Below are 19943 nucleotides of genomic sequence, written 5' to 3'. Positions count from 1 at the left end.
TATTTCTCAAAATGTGAAGAAAACATGAAAAGGCTTGCTTTTTTAATCTCCTGCCCTGTGTTTTAGATTTGGGATTGGGGTGTTTTTTGGTACAGGAAAAGAGGGCCATCTCCTAAATGGATGCAAGCCCTGGAAAGGTTTACCTGAAGAGGTAAGGGTCATCAACTTAGGAATTTRTATGATCCATCACTCATTTAGAAARTGTTTGCGGTAAGGAAAACTATCAACCCAGTAACCATGTGAATCCAAGATTCTAAGCCCTCAAAACCACAAGAATCTGAGGTGGTCAGTAAAGCAAAGACAGGGTACAAGGTGGATCCTCATTGCTACTAAGGCAGGGAGAACAAGCAGGTAGGAAAAAAGCCATTTGACAMAATGTCCAGAAAACAAAAAATACAAGTGAAAAGACCAGGACTGGCATCTCTTCTACTTTCAGTTTCAACACTGAATTTGACTAAATATCCAGATCCATAGGGTCTGGACAAGCACAGGACAGACAACACTTCAAAATTTAGGGAGAGACTTTATGCTGAAGAACCTGTCTGCAGATAGTTTCTCCTTCCCTGTTGGATGGTGGCAGCAAAGGACAGAAATAAAGAGGATTTCAACTATTCTAATCAGCAGAATTGCTGCACAGGTCCTCTCCTTGAAAGGGAATTATCACATCTCAGTCATGAGGAAGGAAATAAAAATCAATTAACAAACCACAAAAGGCTGTCACAGGCTTTTGCATGCCAAAGGTGTCTGTGGTTACCACCTGGGTAAAGGGAATGCAGAGCACAATGAACTCAAGACCCATCACTCAACATGTAAAGCTAAAAAATCCCCAGATTATGGTAGTTATTTATMTTGTAATAGGTGCTCTGGCTCCTTCTGTATCAGGACAAGTGACTTTTACACAAGAATCTGAAGCCAAATAACAGTACATGCCCCTCAAACTCTCTAAAGCTGAATGCATTTAYCTACACGTGATGTGATTCTGTGCAATCACAGTTGCAACAACTGAGAGGGGAGAACAATGCCAAATCCTCTGGCAGACAGAAATGACAGTGAGTAGCAGTCCTTTTTCTAGCTGCAACAGCATTTCTAGCATTAGGAATCAAGATGATATAAATTAGCAATTCTTATTCACTATGTATCAAATAAGCATTTAGATTGTGACCACTTAACAACAAAATAGTTACAAATGACAAAATGCCTTAAAACACTTTCTATGGAATTATTCCAAGGACCCAGTCTACAGTGGTAGCAGACACAGCAAAACAGTTCTGAAATTTGACATACCTGCTCCTTGAGACTGAAGCATCACCCGAGAGCATCACTTAAACAATATATACTGGAAGATAACTATAAWATCTTGTACACAAATTACCACCTTTTCCTTGTCATTTAAGAATTACACTGATTTTATTTTCCTTATATAAAAGGAGACATTTTACTCTGTGCTGATTTAACAAATATTCTTAACATGTTCATAACAATAAAGCAGCTAAAAAAGCTGTTCTAATATCTAAAAGAATCTTTATCATCYGCACATTTGATATATATTGTAAACAATCACTCAAAAATATTTTTGTTAAAGTGATTATATTGCACTCGGAGCTCTGAAATTCTTACCCTCCCTTCTCATTTTAAATCAAAGATCAGCTTTGTTCTTTAATAAAATGGAGCTTTAATTTTCTACTGAAAACCAGTAAGCATGCAATCAATATAATACAACATATTGAAAATATCAGAAAAAGGGCATGTGTTTGATTATGAAACTGGAGTAAGGAACAGTTCTCAAACAGGCCACACAAGAGTAGTATATTGTAAACATTCTGCTGGCTCTAAGGTGTTGCAGATGCTGTACAAAGTGCAGTCTAGTTCAGCACTCAAGAGGTGCAGACAATCTGTTCAAGTGTTCCGTACTTCAGTGAATTTCCATGCAGCAATGGCACATGTAATAGACTCACAGAAAGACAGGATAATAAAGCCGAGGTGATTACTGAGTTAATACTGACCTCATAGCAACAGAGCCAATTGTTACAAGTTCACTGAAATCTTTAATTTAAAGTTTTCCAGGTCATTACATTTTCTAACAGAGCAATGAAATTTTCACTCTCGCTGCAAATGAAGTACAGAACTACATTCCCTACTTATAGCTTACATGGACAGTGGCAGTCTGCACATTACTCTCAGCCTAAAACATCCCCAGAAGATATATCTCCATCATGYAGAATGTCACCTTGCTTTTGCAAGAATGACTCCCTCCTCCAAGCACTGGCTCAAGAAACACAGGTCATGGAGGGGGGAAAAAAACAGAAAAAAAAGAGGAATGTGGTATTTTTATGCAGAAAAAGAAATCCTCAGCCAGTGAAGAGGCCACAGATGTTCAAAATTCAAATGAAGGTTGCTTTCTCCACTCACATCGACATGAGAAAGATTTCTTTATCAAAGCCATTATCTTCAGGTAACACAGTATCTTTGGAATCCCTGAGATACTACAGCTCAATGTAACCACCTCRGAGAAATGGAAAGACTGACTTAGCACACAGATGAACAAGGTGGAAGCCAATACATAGCACCCTGAGTTGCAAGTGAAACAATAGGAATGGGCAACCCAYTCCCAGATGGCCAAGAGATGCAGACGGATGTGCAGAGGAGCAATTTTAATCAGATACTGCACAGGAGAGCAGAAAAAAAATGGAAGTATTTCTAAAAAGCCTTTCCCTGTTGTCAGAGCTGAGAAGGAAAAGATAGCAATGAAAGGRAAGAGCTCTCTGAGAAAGGCCCTGGAAAAAAACGGACACCTCGATGTTCAGTAGAAAAGTAATGCAAAAGCAGAGACAAGTTAAGTGGTCTCATTCCAAGTGTGCCCCAAAGGTTAAATACTCCAGCAGTGACTATGAACTGTCAGTGATCACTGACCTGGGCTCTGGATATAAACCAAGAATATAAATAAATTACTTTTCCCCTTGAACTACAGGAAAAAATACATAGAGGAAAATACAAAGTCACAATCAAATAACAGAATACTCTTCATTGTCAAAAATGAAATACTGGCTTATGAAACAATAGTCATCTGTTCTGTATCCTAAATAGGGTTAATTGTAAAAAAGAAGTGCTTGTAAAACCTTAAGTTTTAAGTATTTTATTTCCCAGTATATTGCTAAACAATTTTGCAGTTAAACCRAATAGTAAGAAATATCAGAGATGAATATGGAATACCTACAAGTAGAAAGTGGTTGCTGAACCACCTGAACTGCTATAAAAGCATTAATAAAAATGTAAAAACATGGTCTCACAAAATTAATTACAATCTGAAATGCCAGATTGTGTTCACAATGGCCACAACATGAACACTGATGGATTTCTGCAACCAAAAACTAATTGTGAGTTGGCCGAAACACGGCTTAATACAGTAATCAAACATCTCTGAAAACTGGGACTTCTATTTCTGCCATTTCATATTTTCTCAGCTATTCAGCATTCAGTAAGCAATTCTCATTAGAAAAAAAAAATGCTACCTGGTCACAATTTTACTCTGTTATAGAGTTGTGCTGTATCTCAATACATTCTTGGATAAATGCAGAAAAGTGGATAAAAAAGATGAGTAGAAATAGACACCCTATAAAATCTATTTGTAAAGTATCGTAAGTCTGTGGCATTACACAGGCTACTGCTGATGTGAAGAAAAAAAACTGCTATTTAACCACTTCATGAATATGAACAATGCACTTGTTCCCAGCCATTCAGAATGATCTGACATTCCAAATGTTTATAAAAATAGGGTAATAAAAGAATTAAGTCAATACCCTTAAGTACAATAAATAATGGTGTTTATTATGGTCGGGGCTGACCACGAGCATTTGTTCCATATCTGCTTGGGACATTTGCAAAACCAGTTCTGAATCCTTGAGCTGCTCCCATTCCTGGTATTCCAAGTCCTTGATTGAGTACACTGCTGTAGGGTGTAGATCCATGATTAAGGCCCAATCCATAGGGCTTTGTCTGAGTGTTTAAAAGGATGACTGGACTCACATTTTTGCCTGGTGTATTAAAAGAAAATTCTGGTGGTGGGCTGCTGGGCTTAGCTGGAGTGGACGTAGCCGGGTTCAAATTATCAGCAGCTTTCAAAGATGGCATTGGGATAATGTGATGATCCGAAAGGTTCAGAATATTGTTTGCAATAGGCACAGATGATAAGGTAGGTCTGATCCAGTCATCTTTGAAAATCTGAACAGTCAAGGTAGAGACCAATGTGTATAATCTGTTAGTGACATGGGCAAGTACCATTTGTTCATTTGCATCTCTCCGAATTCGGACGTGGACTGATCCAGCCTAGGAAGTGATAAAAACAAGTTGGCTGTTAATTGTTATTSCAATAAAGATTCCCCACATGCATTCAAGAAGAGGTAAGTTATMCTGCAGAGAATTACACAAAGACCTCTTGCAGTGCAGACTGATGACTAAATTAAGAACCTTATTACAGGATACACTTTGGTTTTCCCTAATGTGTTGATCTTTTATGAACATGTCAAGATCATTATGCAGGAAAAGTGAGTCTTACAACCAAACTACACAATGCAACATTTTATGGCAGGAAAGGCAACAACTGGGGGARAAAATGGCTCAAAAGCAGAACAAAGTGCAGACAAACTTCATATGCCAAATTTAGGCATAAGTGGCAGAATAGCAAACTGAAAGCTATTTTTACATCAGAAAGTGAGAACTGCTGCCCTTTTCATTGTTTTAAGAAAGGCAGCATACTGGAAGAAATCAGTAAAGAAATATTCTGAGTGTCTTCATGTTCCAGCTTTCACAACATACCTGCATCAATTTAGGAATAACTAAGCTCTGTGTAATCATTCTGTATCAGAAAAAATACCCCTTCGTTTCTTTCAGCTTACAGAATTATTGGCACACAATTGTAGTTATTTTGTTCYACCTTCTACCCCAGAAATGCTGAAAACTTAATTGTACTGTCTACTGTAGACCTTTAATGCCTGAAGGGTTAGTTTTCTTCTTCTCTCTTCCTAGACAATTTACACTAACACACCATTTGGAAAAACACTTTTTCTATAGTTTGTGATTTTCTTCACTGCCAAAATACAAAAGAAATTCTATAATTGTAAAATGCATGCTTTAAGCCAGAACTACAGWATACATTAATAATATTAACCAATAACATAGCTTTAAAAAAAAAAAAAAGGATGGGGAGGAAGACAAGTTTTGCAATAAAGCACAAGGGGCTGAGTACTGAATCGATCAATTTTTTTCTAGTTAATATTTCAGAAGAAATATCTTACTTTATTTAAATTAAAAATTTAAAGTAGTATCTGACACTCCTTTTTAAAGGCTAGAAAGATAATAAAGACACAACTTACCAATGTGCCAAAACCTAATGTCCAGAAATGCTCATTTCGAACTTCCAACACACCATCCAAAGTTGAAACCTGATTTTACACAAACATCCACAAATATGAAAGTAAGTATTTAGAAATGTACTTTTATACATAAATGAATAACAAATAATTTTCAGAAGTGAAATAAAAGCTCCATACACAGAACAGATGATGTCTGTTACTGTCACTAATGCTTATCTACYGCACTTTTGCTACCCTTAAACATCCAAATCCATCAAAAAATATTTAAGGAATTTATTTCAAGTAACTCTTGCTGCCAAATTGCAGTATGTTCTCAACTCAATATGCTGCAATTCAACAGCTGCCTGTACTCCTTTTCCTTCTTCAATTCACATTTGTAAACCACTTCAATGGTGGCTCAAATTTAAATAAAAAAAGCCTKCACTACTTAAACAGATTTGTTCCAGATACTTAAATGACACTGTTCCTCTTCAAAAGCAAGATTCATATTTTCTACATGCAGCTAAAAATTAATATTTGAAAAATAATTTTAGCAAACTTCTTGAACTACTCAGAAAATTTCTTCACATTCCTGAATGCTATACAACACTGATGCATTATACAATGACTTACCTCTCTAAYAAGTTTATCTAACTGGCCAATCACATGAGGTGGGGTTGTCTTAAAAAAAAGAGGAAAAGAGAAAAGTTATAATGAAGATTAACTGACCCCATTTAAGTAAGAGTGCCTTTAAGTCTGGTCTAGCCACACAAGAGACCAATGTCATTAAGCAGTAAATTCTTATGACTTCATGATGCGTATTTCCACTACCCTTAAAATTCTTCTAGCGCATCACAAATTCCCATGGGAACACATCCCACTTGCCAGCTTGAAACAGATTTTAAAGTTTTTTTCTTAAACGAGGACGTTTAACAAAACCAAAAAACCAAAATCCATTGTGTGACACTGCCTTACCTGGAGTAGTACTTTCCCACTGTAGACACTCATTGGATACATGGTACCAAATGTCATCAAAGCAATTGCTATAGCAGAGGCTGTGTCCACAGCAAAATAATTGCTAGGAAGAAAGAGCAATTTTAAAGAAACATTCACATTTTTACAAGGAAGAGGAACTTACTTATGATTATTTTTCATTCTTTTAAATTATATACACTTACAGAATATTACACATAGTAATCTCATTTGAACTATTCATTCTGGAAATAGATGCATTTGTGAAGTTGCAATGCCATTCATACAAAATGCAGCTCCTAGATAAGATCATTCCTTTCATGTAAGACATGCATTTTCCCACAGACTGGATACAAAAAGAGCTACTGTTTTAAAACAACTGTACCTACTTGATTTCAATGAGCATATATGTAATGCAAAGAGCCAGAGCTCCAGCAATATCAATCAGGACAAAAGGGTTCATCCGKGGCAGAAAGATGCTACTCAATCCTGGGATGATTCCACAAATACTGCAACAAAACAGAAAAAGCAGTTGTCAGCCTGCTCTTCATCATTACTTTGAAACTCAACAATTACACCCACTCTTCAGCATTTGACTGCTAACACACCTTGCTGTCATATCATATGATGAGTAAAGGGCCTACTAATTCTGCTCAAAGGCTGCCATCAGCAAAAATTAATTAATCAAGTATTTGTCTCTGGTAACACAGCTCTATGATACAACTGTATCAGCTGTATGCAGCACAAATACTTCATGGGCTCATTATTGGTATTACACAAATGTACATCATGAGGGCTTTCCATATCATCATTGCTACCTTAGTGTGCAGAAGTGTCCTAAAGCCAAAGCTAACTAATTCAAGGAGTCTGAAAGGAGGAAGAAGACAGGTAGCTGAGTAAGAGGAGACCAAAAAAAAAAGCATGAGGAAATGCTGGGAAAAGTTATTTATTTATAGCTATCTCCTGTCAATGGGACTACGACGAGATAAAGGAGTTTCTGTACTTCCCAGTGAGTGTAAGTACATGCCATGTCCTGGAAAATTTAACGGAAAAGACAACATGAAATGTTTTGTTGCTATGGTTAAAGCCAACCTATGTTTAGACATCATGTGCTGGCCTGCTCCTGTAAGAATTTTAATCAACATAATTATATACAGGCGCACATATTTTTTAATCAGCACTGCTTCACGTAACACATCTGAAATAGCTATATACATACTAATTACTTTTTTTTTTTAATACTTGCTTAACCAGATACCAGTTATCTCAAAATCCAGTAGAAATTACACACTCTTGATCTGGGACCCCTTCATGCTATCCATCAGCATCCTTCCCTGTAACAGTGTTTCTACATTGATAAAAGGACAACTGCTACTATTTGTGATTGGTATCCACCTTTTTTTTTATTTATTTACACTAAAACCGCAGGTTCTTGGGCAACCTAATTTTTASTCTTCAAAAAATATTTTGCGTATTTTGGTTCTGATGATGTAGTATCTTATCTCCATATAAAATCAATTCTTCTACTACCAAGTCAGCATTCTCTGCTTTCCTTAACAGTAAAAAAAGATCACAACACACAGAAACAGATAGGCTTTGAAGCATACTTTGCATGTTTTACAACTTGGTTTATCATTCTTCTTTTGATACTGACAGATACTTGTAAGAATATGTATGCATTAAAATAAACTTTGTTGACATCTGACAAAATCATTTGCAAACAATGTTGTCTTGCATTCACATACACAATACAAGCAAGACTGTTAACAGAAAAGATGAATGAGCAACACTGCTTATAACCCTGGAAGAGACAGACCTTCCAATTTCCTGATGGACATATGAGTTTCCATAGCTATGGTTCAGTGACCAGTTCTGTTTCATTTATCACATTTAAACTCAACCATCTGAATCATTTGTCCAGATCACAAAGTAAAAACCACAACATTAAAAAGTTATTGCAAAAAAAATATCACTCAGTAATGCATGCTGCAAAATGCAGCTCAAGTATGTACAGGATAATGCCAATTTTCCTCATCTCATCCAAGCAGAATTACATACGATGTATGGAACATACACGTTCAAAAGAAAAGATACCCAGAAAGATGTATTTCTGTTAGACTGATGTATCTGGGAATATGAAGACAAGTTTGTGCCTCAATACTCCTCCGAACTGTTATTATACACACAAAATCAACATTGCCTTCCAGAAGCTAAGGGTTTTRAAAAACAATATAAAGCTTTACCTTCTACTAAGATCTGCAACGTGTTCCTGAAGCCAGCTTGTGCTGGCAGCTGCAAAAAAAAGAAGGTAATAAAGTTACTACAAGTAAACACATCCATTTAAATGTACACATTAATTTTACTTTAGTGGAAGAATACAATAAATACACTGTGAATGAGTAAATATATCTCAACAGATACCCTGGCCCTTGAAAAAAGCTTAAAGTCTGATTTTTCAGCAGCAAGTACAACACCCATCTCTCATAATAATCTGATTAAATACAAATATAATTGCAGGTTATAACCACTATCTTTTATATACTATAATGTCTAAYATATATTTGTAACTGTGGACAATTTACAGGACAATTACAACAGAACAATTTACAATTGCAGAAATGACTACAAAGCTACTTCACAATGAAAAAGGTARAAGAGCTTTTAAAAAGAACTACTACATTAACTTATTTTTAATCCACTARCACATCCATAAAATGTCTTCAAAGTTCTGATATCTGTCACATGACTGTCACTGGTGGAATTCAAAGATTTAAAATAAAAGATACTGCACATTAAAATGATATTTGGTTTATCATATTAATAACTACATACTATTCAGAGCCTTATAAGCAAACTGGAGTTCAAAATCAGATGGCAATTCTACTGCACTAAGTTACATTAACAGAGGTAATAATAATAGATAACCCTGAGTTGAAAGTTACCAGATAAGTTATATCTTGGCAAAAATAGCAACATTAACATTTTTTTCTCAATTCTTGTTATGGACTAATTTTTCACATACCTTCAGAGACATATGCAAAAGGCTTATTCTTAATGGAAAGCATTGTAAATAAGTTGAAAAAGAGAGCCACGAAAGTACCAACCAGCAGTCGTCCCCTGGGGAGGGGAAAAAAGGTGTCTTTAATTTCCCATCATCACAGAACATGTCATCAAGCTGTAACTATCAATATCAGTATCAAAACACTTTGCTTGGTATGGTTCACTGAGGCTGGAAACAAGTGGGATAAACCAGTGTGATACTTCATAACCAGCAGTGTATTATCACTGCAAGGGTTATATGAGATMACTGAACTTCATACATTACTGTTATCACATAATGCTCATTAAGTCCTTGACAGCTCTTAACTAATTGCACATAGGCACACACATACATATTTTGTCCTTTGAAGATATAAAGACATTGATCCCTCAGCAGCAMAACTAAGAAGCTTAGCTTTCTATGGAATAATGCCATATACCCCCAGCCTTCTTCCAGAACTGAAGCTTCAAACACACATCCCATGTACCATTCTTTTACCCCATAACACTTTCTTTTCCTTCCCCCATTTTCTTTACAGTCCTCACCATCTTTGCAACACCTTTGCCTCCCTGATAACCATAGCATCCTTCCCCYCACATACCAGGCCTTCTAAGAGGCCATGAGAAACAAAAGGAAATTAACTAGCAAAAGCAGCAATTTAWAGTTAAATCACTATTTGAGAGAGCACGAACATTACATCTCAATTGTACCTTGAAAAGAACTGTTTGCAATATAGCTTCCACATAGTTTGAAACCAATGCCAAGGTACCAAAAGCAGTTTGGTACTGAATGTACTTGCATAACTAATAATGCTAATTAATTAATTAGAAACATAAAGGGAAAATGACACATTTCACRTGTCAAAATAATTTCTTACGTGTGTATCTCAGGCTGTTCCAGAAACCGCTCCGCACTAYGAAAATAATTGAARATTTGAGTTATATTCACACAGTGAWGCCTTGMTATCTGAAGCATATTTTTACAGTTCTGTAGCATTAGCTGCCATTCATTAAAAAAACCTTACAGATACAGTACTGCAAAAAAATGTATTACTTAAATAAACACAGCAATTTTTATAAGCAATGAAAGCATTTAACAATGAATCAAAGCAGATGTAATTTAGATTTCCCAAATATTTTGACACTGTGCCACATATRTACTAGCTACCATGAGTGCTGCCTRCATGGTAAAATGATGCCTGTAAATGAACACAAAAAACCAAAAAATACTGCTACTGACACCATCATCAGTGGTGACCACAACAAACTAAGTCTGAAATTCCTGCTTTACAGCTTTACACTAAGCAATGTCAAATAAAGTAGACATTGAATACTGTGTTGGGAGATACAGATCTTTTTTCACCCACCAGTGAATTAACAAATGAGTTTGAGCTGTAACAAAAAAAAAATCTGCTAAGTTTGTAGAATTTCCTAAAACTGATATTGGAAAACTTGAAGGTTTTGACAGAGGGTCATTCATTCCAGTGTGCTATCAGTTCAGTACACTGATCTTCAAAATTGCTAAGTTGTTATCCCTTTATACAGAAAATAGAGCCCTTGAAGAGAAAAAGGAAAGGTGCACTGCCCYAGTTTTAAATTCCAGATGTTAACAAAAGCCTCTTCATCTTTAAAATCTAAAATAATTTTTTAGGCTAACCTCYTGAAATACAAATGCTTCCAAGCATAGATCATATGGCAAATTAATACTTGAGTAAATTTTGAGGGAGTGAAGAAGCTGTTGGTTTAAACATTCAGATTCTTGACATATTATAGAGCTGCTTCACTTCAAAAAGTAACAAAAATAAAAAAAAACCCTAACCGACAAATAAAAAAAAACCCCACAAAAACCAGTTTTATTTGCTAATGAACTTTAAAAAGTCAAGAAGCATAAGGAAATGCATTAAATTAATAACCCAATTCCTGGTAAAAAAGTATTCTTAAAACCATTAAATCTTTTCCTAGAGAGGAAGGAAACCTGTCTTTAAACCTAAAGCCTACATGGAGTGTAATGAATGTAAGCAAGCAGTAAGGTTTAGCAATATTTTTTTTAAAAAAATCTTAAGTTTTTTCTAAAATATCTCTCCACATACAGCACTTGTAGAATGCATGTGCTTTTGGTTGATCTGGACCGTATTTTCATCAGTGATAAAATTAAAGACAAAGTATATAGCCCTACCTTTCTTTCAGTATAAAAAGAGCACCAAGCTGTGCCAGAACTGTAGATGCAAATACAGCTAGAACTTCAAACCTTTCAAACCTGAAATTTGAGAATTAAGTTTAGAAACAYTGAACATTGAACAATAAATCAAGTAGAATCTTTTCTGTGCAAGAACCAGCATGACACACCTACTCTTTCCAATTCATTCAATAGCAGACAGATGGGAAGAAACTGGAAGTTTTATGGAACAAGCATTATTTTCAGTTTCTTTTAATACTCMACTCACCAGAGACACCTTAAAATTAGGCATTTCTAAATTCTTTTTCCTGTCTGTCTTCTACTCTGTAACTGTTCTTTAGAATAAGTCTTGGCCCTTCYCATTTTTAGGCTCTTTCACATACAGACTATTACTGATGGCTGTTAGGAGACCCAGGCAACGAGAGCCAGCAATATATGATATATTGTATTGTCAAATACTACATCTTATTATTAGTACTTACCCAAATGAATAGACTGGGGTGGGTTTCTTCATCATTATCCAGTAGCTTATTAGACATGTTACCAAACTGAAAAAAGGGGGAAAAGTAGATTATGATAAATAACTGCAGCCTTTACAAACTGCATAATGTACAAATAATACACCTGAGCCACCAGAATTCAACAAATGAATATAACCATGTCCTATCCTGAATTCAGCCTCCATCGCTGTCACAGTGATGTTCCAAATGCTCCTCACATGTGCTTTTTGAACTTGCCTAGAAATGCTGTAACCTGAGAAAGGCCATTTAAATGAAGGYGAAGGAAGCTGATAAGCAAGACAAAAGAGTGAAAGAAAATGCAAAGAAGCTCTCTTCTTTTCAGACATAAGAATTAGATCTGGCGTTCTAGAATAAGTCTCAGGCCACATCAAGCATTACCYTTCTTTTTCACAGTGTAATTTCTCTAAGTATATGGCCAAAACAGATTTTCTTTCCCTACATTCATATACACAAGCTCTAATTAACTAGTCATTCACTGACCACCACAGGTCTCTCTTGTTATCTTCTTTCCAAGTTTTTCTTTCACACTGACTATCTTGAATTCCAACTATCCTCATGGTAGTAGCCAGAATGTTTCAAGCATAAGCTTAATTTCCTTTTTTCCTCTATTGAACCCTTTAAATATTTTTTTCTGTTGGAATCCACACAGATTCAGTGTCATCTGTGTTTTCATGCAGTCCTTTTATAATTAATGACAATGTTRAATCAGACTGGACTAAGAATTCATCCCTACAACTGGTGAACAATCACATTCTYACAACTTGATCCTCAGGTGTGTAAAATAAAAGTAAAAGCACGGGAAATAACACTGTTCACATAYAAAACAGTAAATTCATATACTCAGTAAGGCTATTATATACAAGCAGGAAAAACAACAAAAAGAAAAGAAGCAGARATTGATTTTTGCAGCAGAATTACTGAGCATTGTTCTCCCTTATAGCAAAACAAAACTCTTGAAAGAGAATATTTCTAGAATARTCTTCTCGTCCAACCCCTAATTAACCTAAGATATGAGTGACAGGGGTGTTCTACCTTCTTCTAAAACTAAAAAAAAAAAGAAAAGAAATTTTCTATAAGAATAGGAAATACAGCATCAACACTTTCCCCAATCTCCCCAAGGTGAAAACGGTATTTTGAGTCAAGACAACTAAAACTCAGTAGATACAAAATTCTAAGAGAAATATGCGATTCATTAAAGTTAAATCACAATTCTAATACACTCACAGATCAATTTAAGTATTTTTTTGCCKATACCAACAAGTCATTTTTGTTTCTGCATGTTTGCTGATGTTATTTATAAATATTTTACTGTCAGTCAGATAAGCTATAGTACACAGTGGACTCCGAAAGCTGATCCATACCTTTCATAAGACAGTGATAGAGCAAGGAAGACAATGCAGGCTAATATTTCAAAAATATATGCATTTTATTTCCCAACCACTGCTATTCTGTAACTCAGATAAAAACTGTATGTATTTCCTGTCTGTATTATCGATATTACCAAAAATGTTCAGAACTATCATACTTAAAGTTGTTYTAATATCATTTTGTTAGGAAACAAGAAAAATATCAAAAGCACCTAATGACCTTATGTGAAGAGTGCCTGAGATCCAGCTTATGAAGTATTTTTTAAATAGAATTACATGCTTCTTGTTTCCTGATGTTAAAACTGAGGGTTACTTCACAGTCAGTGACTACAGCAATGTTCTGAGAGAAAAATCAGATGACAGTTTTATGCTATGCTGTTTTATGTTGTCACACATCTGCACAGCGGAATCCATGACAGAATTGATCAGTTACTAGTCATTCTCAATATAGTGGTGGTTTTTACAATCTATTTATTGTGATGTAAAATTTTATACTCACTTAAATTATATTTAAAACAGTTACTGTTTCTATACTGATGACTAAGTTATATGTCTCTGTAAKTAAATTTTAAATGTATAGAAATATACAGACACAAATGCACAGGAAGACAAAATGGGACAAAAACTCACCTGAAAAGGTCAAAGATTGTCAAATATGTGTAAGCAGTTAAAGCTGTAAAAAAAAAATATTAAAATTTAATATTTAATTTTTCAATGCAAAAATCACTTGTATTCCAAGTCCCTTTTGTGTACCTCTCTTCAATCTCCTACCTACATAAACRGCCTCTGCTGCTAGAACAAGTCTCTCTGTGAATATTCTAAGGACACCAATATATTWAATGCCATAAACAAGTTGATTATGGCAATCCTAATTCAACTAAAGCACACAATAAAGCCCAGATACAAAAGGTATCACATTTGTGACTAAGTTGTGACTGGGAATTTAAGTACTAAAAATTCAGGAGATCTTCCAGAAACACGTCACTTACCAAAGCAAGAGGTCTCTTATGAGCATTATTGCAGTGAAAGGTAGGTTAAACAGAACTTTTTACTTGTTTTGCATCTCTAACCTACCCTGAAACTGAAAGAAAACCTGCAACAAAAATTAAAAACTAAAAAAGGGTTCTATTCTCAGCACAGATGACGGGAAGCACCTCAAGGCCCCTATCCAAAAACAGAAGGCACACAAAACTGCATTGGGTCTGGCTGAGCCTGAGTTCATTTCCCCACAGCAGCCCTGACAGTGCTCTGCCCTGCAATGGCAGCTGCAGAGGTGCTGGTAACACTCCAGTGTTTCGGCTACTGCTGAGCAGGAGGCATTCCTGGAAACAAGTCTTAAAACTTTTGCCATACTACAAATATCCTMCTTCAGCTGCAAGTGAGGGTCACTGTATGGCACTGCTAATTTTACAAAGAACAGGTTTGAGGACTAGCAACTGGTAAGTCTACTGGTTTTCAGTCTTAAAGATGAAGAAGCTACTGCAGGATGCAAATGGCCAGCAGGATCTTCACTCATCCAAACTTATCTGTGAAAAACACTTCTGACTGTGGCAAATCAAAAGGAAGCATTTTCTGAATCTGGCTGTGCAAGCCCCTAATTCCATTAAGTACTGGACCTGGCTTTTTCAGTCAGTTGGAACTTCACCAGCTAAGAAACACATGGTAATTTGCTGCAGTTTCAGTACATGAGAGCCACCTACCTATGCTGTTTGTAGAGCTGCACCACATGAGCAGGAAGCCAATACATATTAAATTTATAGCACCAAACAGTAAAATCTTCCAGGACTGTTGATGAGAATAAATATGTATTTTACACCTTAAAAAATTTACAGGACAAAAATACATCTTTCTGGTCTTAAAAAASCAATATTGTAGTACTTCATCATGCAAACAGAACTGGCTTCTCCCTCCCGAAAGTTTACCACTCATTTCAGAACAACAAGCCCTTATTCTATTTTAAACTTTACTGATTATTTTTAAACTTATTTATGAACAGCACCATGCTTAAAATTCCTTTCTGGTCTAACAAAACCCCCACCCATCTATAATACTTGCATTTTATCATGGCACACACCATCTGACTTTTGGAGACCAATTTGTGCAACTTTATATTAGTGGGTTCCTTTTTTGTGCTGAAACTTTGGTCCCAAAAACATCTGCACATATTCAGCTTACAGTTCTATGAACCCATTACCTATAAGTATATTCTGGAGAACACTAACTGACAAGGACAAAGCACAGGAATGAATACAGCTTCAGAGATGGATTTTTCTTTTTTAAGCACAGCTAGAAAAATCCAAAGAAAAAAATTCAAAATATACTAAAGTTAATAGTGTATTTTAACTTATCCCAGCTAAGGTGTATTTTTTTTTCCAGCAATACTTACCCTTCTGTCTGCTGCAACCAACCTAAATTCATGTGTTAACTTTCCAACCAATGATCTCTGTGATTTACGGAATAGGTGTATTGTCCCCTTAGAAAAAAAAAATCAACACTTGAATTAAAAATTCTACTTAAGCCATAATTTAAATTAGCAAAAAGGAAATCTTGATTTATGAAYTATTTTCATAACTATATCAAAGATGCGTGAATTTTTTTGTTAACCAGAAATATCACATTAACTTTGAATTCAACAATATTTTGGTCTATTTCAACCATTCTATTTCTATTTCTATTCTATTTCAACCATTTAATATGGTTATTATATTAGAAAATGACACATGACTTAGAATCAAGCTTCATTTAGACATAATCCAGAACTGAGGTTTACTGGAAAAGATACTAAAGTATCATTTAAAGACTGGGTTTTAATTTTTATTTAGATGAAGCTACTACAGACAGCCTGAAAACACAAATATTTTTCTTTACCAAAGCACACTTCCCACCCAAAGGGAATGTGTTTATAAAACAGAAAAATATTGTTTATAGATCTATAAAGAAGAACCCACCATGGAAGTAAAAACAATGCTGGTGATGTGGTGGACACAAGGCCAGTAACAAAACATACCAACAATGTTGGTTATGGCTTAACCTAAATGTGCACAGTAGATGAGGTCAGTGCAGGTGCTCCCTTCCCCACCATACAGTGACCTGTAGATAAGCTCTGTCCTGGCATGGAAAGGATGTATGTGGGAATGGGGGGGTGCAACATGGCTCTCCTGGAWGCCTGACAGGGAGCAGACAACCCGAGACATTCATCTGCCATGGCACTTGGCTCCCTTTCCTCACAGGGCCCAAGCTTCTAGTTGCTTGTCCTCCATTCTGCCCTCTCCACAAGAAAGTAAATTTTCCATGTGAAAAGCCCTTTTCATTTGCAATAGAAATTTGTCAACTTGTAATGGATGGTCTGTCATATGCAGCAGTTTGGRGCTGGATTAAAAAAGGCTTGATTTTAAGCTATGACACCTTAGCTGCTAGCAGAAGGCAAAAAGACATAGTAATGGTCTCTTCACCAAAATAAATTCAATTTCAGATATTTTGTCAACACAGCTGCATTTCATATTATCTGACAAATACAAGTGTGCCATGAATTTAAATTGAAGCACTACTACAGATCCCAAGTTCAGCTCATCTGGGACAAAACATTGGCACTTATTCTTTTCTTACAAACAAATCATTACATGTTTATTTTAATTCTTAACGGACACATGCAGGCTGCCAGAACACCTTGGAAAGCTTTTCTAACAGGCAGTGGACTGCCTGTTTACAGAAGCTACCATCTTAAAGAATCACAAAGAATCATAGAACATCCTGAGCTAGAAGGGACCCACAAAGATCATAAAGTCCAGCTCCTGGCCCTGCACAGGACACCCCAAGGATCACACCCCAATGAGCCTGAGAGCACCATCCAAACACCTCTTGAACTCTGCCAGGCTTGATGCTCTGACCACTTCCCTTGGGGAGCCTGTTCCAGTGCGCAACCACCCTCTGGTGAAGAACCTTTTCCTGATATCCAACCTAAACCTTCCCTGACACAGCTTCAGGCCATTCCCTCAGGTCCTGTCACTGTCACCACAGAGAGCAGTGTGTGTCTCTCCTCTTCCACTCACAAGGAAGTTGTAACTGCAATGAAGTCTCCTCTCAGGCCCCCCAGGCTGAACAGACCAAGTGACCTCAGCCACTGGCAATAGGAGTTTCCCTCCAGAACCTTCCCATCTTCACAGCCCTGCCTGTCACTTTGGTCCCCATGGCTTTCCCACTCTGCTGGCACAGTGTCCACTGCCCAGCCACAYCTCCCTGTTTACAAAGCATGCCGCGCATCAGAGCTGTGTATTCTGTGCCACACGGGACCTCGTGCAAACTCCCACAGGCCACAGCCCACCCCTGGAAGCAAGCTTCAACTCGGCATGTGTTGCACCTTGGCATTAAAAGTGTCCCTAGATCCTACAGCTCTGCCGGGAGCTCAGGGCTGGGCAGGACCCTCAGCCCCAGAGAGTCCCCGTGCGGAGCTCAAAGAGCCCCACAAGATCTGTTCCTGCAGCGAGCGGCACTGTCTGCTCCGACAGGTGACAGCACCTGTTATTGACACCGATGTCACTTCAGTGGTGCTCAGCATGAGGCGAATACGCACACACACGGAGGTCGTTCCCAAAAGGACTTTCCCTCTTTGGGAAGCGAGCCACAGAGTGACAGCCCCAACACAGGGGAGCAAGGGCACGATAACCTGCTTGCCATGAGGCGAGTCCCAGCTCCCTGACCGATGTGCCGCCGCAGAACCCCGAGGCTCAGACCGCAGCCYGGACACGTCGTTCGAGACGCGCCTCCGGCACAGGAGCCCCGCAGGGCCCCAGCACCCACCCAGGCCCTGCCCGCGATGCCGCGGCCCGACAGCCCCGCTGACCGGGACACCGCGCTCGGGGGAAGGGCGGAGAGGTCCGCGGGGGAAGCGCGGCACGGACAGCATCGCCCCACGCTGCCCCCCGCCCCGGGCCCGCCAAGGGCCGCGCCAGCCCGGAGCCCCGCGGCACCGCCGCCCCGGCGGGGGAACAGGCACCTCCAGCGGCCTCCTCACCCCGCGTTCCAGCGCGACTCCCCTCCGTGYTCCCTGCTTCCCCCAGGAGGGGCTACTCACCATATTACTCCCCGCAGCGGAAGAGACGGCGCCATGCGAGGCCGGAAGGGGCGGGGGAGGTTCCCGTCGCCGCGGCAACGAGCGGGCCCGCGGGACACGTGGCGGAAGCGGCGCCCGGGGGAGCCCGCGCAGCTCCAGCCGCTCCCGCGGGATGTGCCCGAGCCGCCCGCCCCTCGCTCCGCCCCGGCCCGCGGCKGGCTGAGCTGGCGGCGCACCTCGGGGGACAGAGGGGCGTGTCTGCCGCCCCACCGCCTCTGTGCCGTCTGTCTGCCCGCTGCCTGCGAGAGTGCAAGGAGAGCGCTCCGGAGGGCGGTCGCCATCACAGAATCAGAGTCTAGCCTATGGCCAAATACACYGTGTSACCTARASCACAGCACTGAGTGCCACGTCCAGTCTTTCCTTAAAAACCTTAAGGGGTAGTGACTCAGGCAGCCCATTCCGATGGCTAACCACTCTTTCTATGAAGAAACTCTTTCTAGTATTCAATCTAAAACTCCCGTGGCACAGTTTAAGACTATTGTAGTCCTAGGCCTGTCACATTGTCAGGATACGCCGCTACAGCAATTCCCCAGGGACAGGTTTGCTTCCCAGTACCAGCATTCCTTACAGGAATGCATCGGATTTCGCTCTGCGGCCGTGCTCGGTATTAAGGGCACTCGGGACACAGCCTGCAGACGGCGCTTTTTTTTCACCCAGCAGAACCCCCAAAGGAACAATTACTGGAACTCTGTTTAGAATGTTGTCACTTCGTTGTGAGATTCCTAGAAGCGGTCCCATTGCTCTGAATATGATAAATATGGAAAGCATTGCAGTCCAAAGGAGGGATCTGCACGCAGTACAGTACATACTTGCCAAAAAAAGTCGAATTTTCGAAACTCTGTGGTAAAAACAACACACTTTGTTCATTAGGTTGTTTATAGGCTGATATTCTGAAAAACACTTTTTTTGTCTTTTTTAAATACAGCTAYAACACACAAGTGTTTAGAGATGGATTTTAGTTAAAATATATTTTTTCTGCCTTCACCACTACGTATATTTTCTGTTTTATCATGATACACAGAAYAAAAACTGCCATAGAGAAAGTTGCATAATTGTCTTTTCCAGAGCCACATGAACCCTTGTAGGAAACAGGCTGGATTTCATAAGTTCACGACATATTTGGAAATTTGCAAAAGATGGCATAACTGGAAAAAACCAACCAAACAAAAAAACCCGAAAACAAAACAAACCCCGTGCACCCAAACAAATGAACAAAAGAAAACATACCAAAAAAAAGCCCACAAAGAAACAAAACAAAACCCAACAACTCTAAATTTACTTTTTTCTCACTTTTCTCTGACAAACTTAGAGCTCTAAAATACAGAAACAGATCTCCATCTGAGATATGCCTACATCTAACACCAGGCATGCAGCCTTGTCTCCCCTCCTTGGCTGGAATGGAAACAATTT

The 19943-nt window shown here is 38.4% G+C and overlaps 1 protein-coding gene across 2 annotated transcripts; it reads right to left on the bottom strand.

The window, feature by feature from the left end:
• Positions 1–724: 724 nt before the first annotated feature.
• SLC30A6 (solute carrier family 30 member 6) lies at positions 725–18612 on the bottom strand. Of its 2 annotated transcripts, XM_057389768.1 has the most exons (14): positions 18495–18612; positions 15810–15896; positions 15124–15208; positions 14054–14096; positions 12018–12083; positions 11536–11616; positions 10238–10273; positions 9343–9437; positions 8564–8612; positions 6710–6829; positions 6324–6426; positions 5982–6029; positions 5370–5438; positions 726–4323 (listed from the first exon to the last, which is right to left on the bottom strand). In XM_057389768.1, the coding sequence occupies exons 1-14, from the start codon at positions 18495–18497 to the stop codon at positions 3826–3828; spliced, it is 1383 nt and encodes a 460-aa protein (XP_057245751.1). In that variant the 5' UTR covers positions 18498–18612; the 3' UTR covers positions 726–3825. The 2 variants fall into 2 exon arrangements, with proteins under 2 accessions (XP_057245752.1, XP_057245751.1); XM_057389769.1 differs by lacking the exon at positions 11536–11616 and having other exon boundaries at positions 725–4323.
• Between the last annotated feature and the right edge of the window lie 1331 nt (positions 18613–19943).

The sequence above is a fragment of the Malurus melanocephalus genome, unplaced genomic scaffold (genome assembly GCF_030028575.1).
Source record: "Malurus melanocephalus ecotype Western Australia unplaced genomic scaffold, MMel_1.1 scaffold_19, whole genome shotgun sequence".
Taxonomy (NCBI): Eukaryota; Metazoa; Chordata; class Aves; order Passeriformes; family Maluridae; genus Malurus; species Malurus melanocephalus.
Note: the sequence above shows the minus strand (reverse complement) of the source record. Positions and strands in the feature narration are given on the sequence as shown.